Below are 6,102 nucleotides of genomic sequence, written 5' to 3'. Positions count from 1 at the left end.
TGAAGAAGGAGATTCACCATTGTCTTGGGGAGGTGGACTATCCATTAGGGCCCTGTGTGGGATGATCTCAGTATGTGGAGAAATGGGTGCAGGAGGATTGTGATCAAGACTTCGAATGACAGAGACAGTGGAGCTATATGACTCAGCCATTGGAATAGGAAGGACCTGCTGGAGGATAGAAACATCCTGAACAGATGGAGAGAAGTAAGGAGTCTATTCAAAGAATGTGACATTTGGCAGACATGTAATACTTTTTAGTTTCAGGAGAGTAACATTGATATCCTTTTTGAAGTCAAGAATAGCCTAAGAAGACACATTTGAGAGCTTGAGCGAAGAGTTTGTCTAGACCTAGAGACATGTCATGAACAAAACATACACAACAAAACACTCAGGGAGATGTATGAAAGAAAGGATCATTAGGAAACAAAATGGAGAAAGGGACTTTATTATCAAGAGAGGAGGAGGGCATCCTATTAATAAGATAACATGCAGTTAAGATGGCATCCCGCAGTTATGGACAGGAATATGGGCACCAAGCAAAAGGGTACACGCAGTTTCAACCAAGTGTCTATTTTTTCGTTCTGATATAGCATTTTGTTGTGGTGTATGAGGACAATTAGACTAATGTAAGATACCATGGGAACTCAAGATGGCAGAATAGGAGGATGAGAAATACTCTTTTGCATTACCACTTCTTAATATTTTGATTACTTGACCAAATTGATTCTGGATTTCATTCAAAAAGGATGTAAAGATAGCTAACAATTCAGAATGATTTTTCATAAGATAAACCCATGTACATCTTGAATATTCATCAACAAAGGTAACAAAATATCTAAAACCAAAGGAGGAGATACGACTAGGTCCCCATATATCTGGATGATGGAAAAACTAGAATTACATATTGATTGAGACCTTTTAGGAAAGGAAGATCTAACATGTTTTCCTAATTGACATAACTCACATTCTAAGGTTTGGAGACCACTAAGTTCAGGACACATCTTTTTTAATTTCGACAAATGGCCAAATCGATCATGTAGCACTTTAGGATTAGGAGCAACAACACAGGACACCCTTGGACGAGATCCAAAATGGTATAATTCGCCAGCTTCATATCCTTCTCCAATCTGTCTCCCTAAACCATGATCCTGTATAACAAAAGATTTATGATCAAAGGTTATTGAACAATTTAACATTTTGGTCAAATGGCTTAGGGAAATTAAATTAAAAGGACAATTAGGGACAAAAAGGACATAATTGAGATTGAGAGAGGGAGAGAAGGAAACATGACCGACTCCTTTGAAGGAAGTTTTAGATTCATTTGCAACGGTTATGAAATGAGGTTTTTCCCGAAAAGAAATAGATGAGAACAAAGAGATATTACCAGAAATGTGATCAGAAGCACCTGAGTCAACTATCCATGAATTTTGACCTTCCATGGATTGAAAAATGAAGGTTGTTGATGTATTGGGAGATTGAGATGGTTGTGCCAAGCTGTTAGACTTTAACCTTAAATACTCTTGATATTCATCCTCGGTGAACTTAAGAGTACTGTCAGACACCATCTCTGAAGAAGACAAATCGTACCATCGAGAAACAAGAAAACCCTAAGGGTTTAGACAGACATAACTGTGACGGCGGGCGGCGAGCAGCGCCGGACTATGGCGCCGGATAAATGCTACGAGACAGAAACCAAAACGGAATCGACCCGTTCTGGTAGCAACTTCAAAATTAAATTGTAAAATAATTCTAGAGGGCTTGATTGATCCCTCTCATAATCTTCTATTTATAAGAATAAATTGATACAATAATACATGATAATTAGAGTAACCCTAGACACAATATAATCATGATAAATAGGGTAACCCTTGACACAATATAATGATGATAAATAAGATAAATATCCTAACAATTACAATTAAGGCAAGATTTGAAAAGGTCACAACAAATGCAAATGACCGGTTTTTACAAGTGAGGTGGCTTTTCAACACTCTCCTTCTCACCTTAAGCTACTAATTTGGAGCGTGGAAATGTAGATGATGCAAGAGTTCAAGAATAGACAATAACACCATTTTGGAATTTAGGCTTAGGACCAAACTGACTCTTACAAAACTAACTTGGATGTTGATGATTGACCAAAATTTATAAGCCTTATTCAAGTCATATAGCTAGTTAATTGGAGACGATGGGTTTGTTTGGACAAACTTCTCCATAATAACTTCTAAAGTGGAAAAATATGAAGAAAAAAAATGAAAAGAATTTCTTCATAAATTAAAGTTCGCATATGCATAAGCTAATTTATTAAAGCTCTCTCCCATAACTTCTTCAAACTTTAATTTTTTTAATTTGTGCACAAGGTAATTTCAACTTAGGTAAAAAACTCTAGTAATTTTTTCTTTTTCTTCTAGACGTTGTTTTGTTATGTAGAAGTTTGTCTAAGAAAACCCTAAGGCACACCCTCGAGACTACAATTAAGGCAACCCAAAGAGGCCATCACTAACTCAAGCTAGGTGTCACTGCAATTAAGAAAGGTTTAATAATTTTCGAAGTCCCTATTTATGCAGAAGCGTCTCAAATAGGTCCTTCTATTATTTTTTATCTTAATTAGATCCCTATTTGTGTAAAATTGACTCAATTACACCCTTGTCGTTAATTTGAGTGAACGACATTAACATTTGAGTCGTGGCATGCTGAGTTTGCAAATGTTAATCACGTGACACATTGAAGTCGCATTACGTGGTAAAATATGTTTTACCTAGTGGCATTATTTTAAGCTTTACAAAAGTAAAACTTTATTAAAAAAGAGGTCTTATGCTAAATTGGAGATTATTTAGAAAAAATTGTCACACATTATGTTGATTGTGGGAAAGTAGTGAAATTAGGGATTTAGTGGTTTTTGGTTTTCGTTTAAAATTGGGGATCATTCAATCAAAGTAGTTGTCGATCTACAACATTAGGGTTTCATTGTAGATCGAAATTGTTCTTTTGTGACATGGGTGCCTGGGTTGTAAAATCCCTTTCTCACCCAAAAATTAGGGTTTTCGAATTGGGGAAAACTTGATCCTATGCCTTTTCTCTCTTTAGATTGCTAACGCAAATAGGGTTTCACCCCTTTCATCTGCGGCGGCACATGGCAGCGTAATGGTGTTCGTGGTCTGATGATGGCTTTCCCTGTTGCGCAAAATTGGAGGTTCATGGCTCAAAGAAATTACAGGTTCATTCCTGCAAGTTCGACTCGCGGAGAAGAGAACTCGGGAACTGAGTTGTGTTTTCTGATTGCAGGTTTTGAACAACGATTTGGGTGCTTGAAGATGATGGAGGATACAAATCTAGTTTGTGAGACGCAATTAGGGTTCACGGCAATGGCGGTTTGCGTTTGATGTTTCTGGTTGGGGATTTTTTTGGGTTCGTAGGTGAAGACGTAAAGATGACGATTTGTGGTTGGAGGTGTGGTTGCTTGCACAATTCACGCAATTTGATGAAGGTCGGGCGAATCGCAGCGATGCTCTGTGGCAGCATAAGCATGTACGAGACTCAATCAGAGCAAATCGTGTTTCCTTTAATCACGCCGTCAATTTGCTTCCACCAACAAAATCCTAATTTTTTTGATGAACAACTAATTTGATTTAATGAACCACAATTTGGAACCAAAAGAAATAATCCACTCAAACCCTACTTTCGTTACTTGATTTTGTGCAAATAATCCCTAATTTAGCATAACATGTTTTATTTTAATTAAATTTTAGTTTTGTAAAACTTAAAATAACTAAATTCCAGGTAATGCGATCTAACTCTGCCACATGGTTAAGATTTGCAAAGTCAGCATGCCACGTGACTACAATCTTAACGTCGTTTAGTGAAATTATCGTCAATGGTGCAATTGAATCAATTTTACATGAATAGGGACCTAATTAAGATAACGAATAATAGAAGGACTTATTTCAAACTATTCTGCATAAAGAGAGATTTCGAAAATGATTAAACCAATAAGAAAATTTTGCAATTAAGAAAATTTTTCAATAAACAACGATGTTTGGAACTCATGAGGAGCAATAGGAGTATTTAGTTATGCCATTTGGATTAATAAATGCTGTCTCTACTTGCAAATCCTTAATGAAATAAGGAAGTATTCTCTCCAAGAAATTCTAATTATTCCCTACGGTAATACTTATCTTATTCTAATGGATTTTGTCTGATCTTTGGTAAGTTAATTGTTTCCTGGCTTGATTGACTTTGGAGTATAGTATTTAGATTTATTTGTAGTGTAAAAATAAACGTTAGTGAATTGTCCGTTATATCATCACACGGTGTGCCATATTAATGTATTATCCTTCTATTTTGAGTCTATACTATTCTTTGCTCCTTGCTTACCTAAATTCTACAATTTCAACCCGTTAATGCTGTCGTCTTATTTATTTAATTACTTATTCTTATATGACAGTGTTCTCTCACCTATTCTCAACATGCCGATTTCTGATGCTAAGAAACAAAGAGTCTTGGTAGCATGTTGTGTGATTTATTCAGAGGTTAGAATTGACTCCCTTTAACATTTATATTCTTGGTTACTATGTTATCCAAAATATTTATCATTGTCTTTCTTTTGCCTACAATCGTTGTAATCACCATAATATACAATATTTGGGTAGGTATACCATGCTGTTAGCATAGACCGAAAGCTTCTTCGCAAAAAGTATGTTGAGGCTATCATACCACCATTTATTGCTGTCCTAAGGAGATGGCGCCCTCTTTTGGCTGGAATTCATGAACTTGCGGCTGCTGATGGTTTGAACCCTCTTACAGTGGAGGATCATGAACTAGCTGCTTATGCTGAGTCAGTTGAGGTAATTCAATTCACGTAGTTTATATGTGATCAAACTTAAACAGTCACAGATATGTTTGCACTCATTATGCATAAACAATTTTACATGTAAACTACGTTTCTGAAATTATTTTTTAGTATGTAGAGTACAAGTACTAATTTAATCGTATAAATTAACCTATACTTATTGTGGTTAGTAGCTTTAGAATCATTGGTACATGAGCTTTGGAATTTTATTTGGTACTAAGAAGACCAGTAGCAACAGAAATACTTTTTTGAGCTACAAGAGAATGATGTACAATTTAAGAATATATATCAAAGTTGAAGCTCTAGTATCATATAATTTTAGGAGAAGAATTTTTTTTTTCTTCAATCATCAAAATTTTGTAAGAGTTTGTTTACGCAGAAATGGCTAAAAAGATTCCAACCACCTGGATTACAAAATAAATACGAAGATAAGAAGAATAAGAACAAATCAGATTTGAAAGAAGTGCAGCTTTCCGGATTGGTCATTCAGGAACACTTTTCTAAAATGTCCATTCAAGAATTGCCAACTTCAACCAATTGATTCCGCATTTTTAAGGATCTGGAATGTTGTTCGTCCCACTTGTTCTGGGGTTTTCTGGAGTAGTAAATCCAGAGTACTTTCACTGTTCTGGAATGCACTATCCATAAATTGAAAATCACGTTCTGGATCTGGAATATACTATCTTTTTAATTGATTAGGTTAATAATGTAAAATTGAGATTACATTATTAAACTAATCAATTAAAAAGATAATTATTACAGTTATATATTTAAAAATGATTCAATTCATGTCATACCTAATCTTAATCGATTATATTAAGATTAAAATGGGTTTTTAGAATTTCTATCTTGGTCTATAATAATTCAAGAGACAACTCATCCTAAAACCAACTATCAATAGCTTTTTAAAGTCTTTACCATGCTAAGCTTGGACATCATCAAAAACTTAACTTAGGCCAATGGAGCAACACACATCATTGATGCGGAAGAGTGGCTCGCTAACCATATCTTTAAAATGTTGTTTTTAATTTTCTTTTAAATTTGTTATATATATATATATATATATATATATATATATATATATATATATATATATATATATATATATATATATATATATATATATATATATATTAGTTATTCACAACGTAGAGCTTAGATTTGCTATTATTCATTGTCTAACCACAGATCTTTCCATACATATGCAAAACATCCATAATGGTTGGTCTATGTTTCATTGTATTTCTTTGTTGTCA

General features: G+C 34.4%; 1 protein-coding gene across 1 annotated transcript in view; it reads left to right on the top strand.

Annotated features, from left to right (window-relative positions):
* Positions 1–2,885: 2,885 nt before the first annotated feature.
* LOC124826163 (BEACH domain-containing protein C2-like) overlaps positions 2,886–6,102 on the top strand; it is a 40,261-nt gene continuing 37,044 nt past the window's right edge. Inside the window, exons 1-4 of the mRNA XM_088101305.1 lie at positions 2,886–3,214; positions 3,283–3,525; positions 4,442–4,526; positions 4,647–4,841. Of these exons, the coding sequence (XP_087957431.1) occupies positions 3,380–3,525; positions 4,442–4,526; positions 4,647–4,841 (426 nt within the window). The 5' untranslated portion in view covers positions 2,886–3,214; positions 3,283–3,379. The remainder of the gene's footprint in view (positions 3,215–3,282; positions 3,526–4,441; positions 4,527–4,646; positions 4,842–6,102) is intronic.

The sequence above is a fragment of the Vigna umbellata genome, chromosome 11 (assembly GCF_029865625.1).
Source record: "Vigna umbellata cultivar VRB3 chromosome 11, Vumbellata_1.0, whole genome shotgun sequence".
Classification (NCBI taxonomy): Eukaryota; Viridiplantae; Streptophyta; class Magnoliopsida; order Fabales; family Fabaceae; genus Vigna; species Vigna umbellata.
Note: the sequence above shows the minus strand (reverse complement) of the source record. Positions and strands in the feature narration are given on the sequence as shown.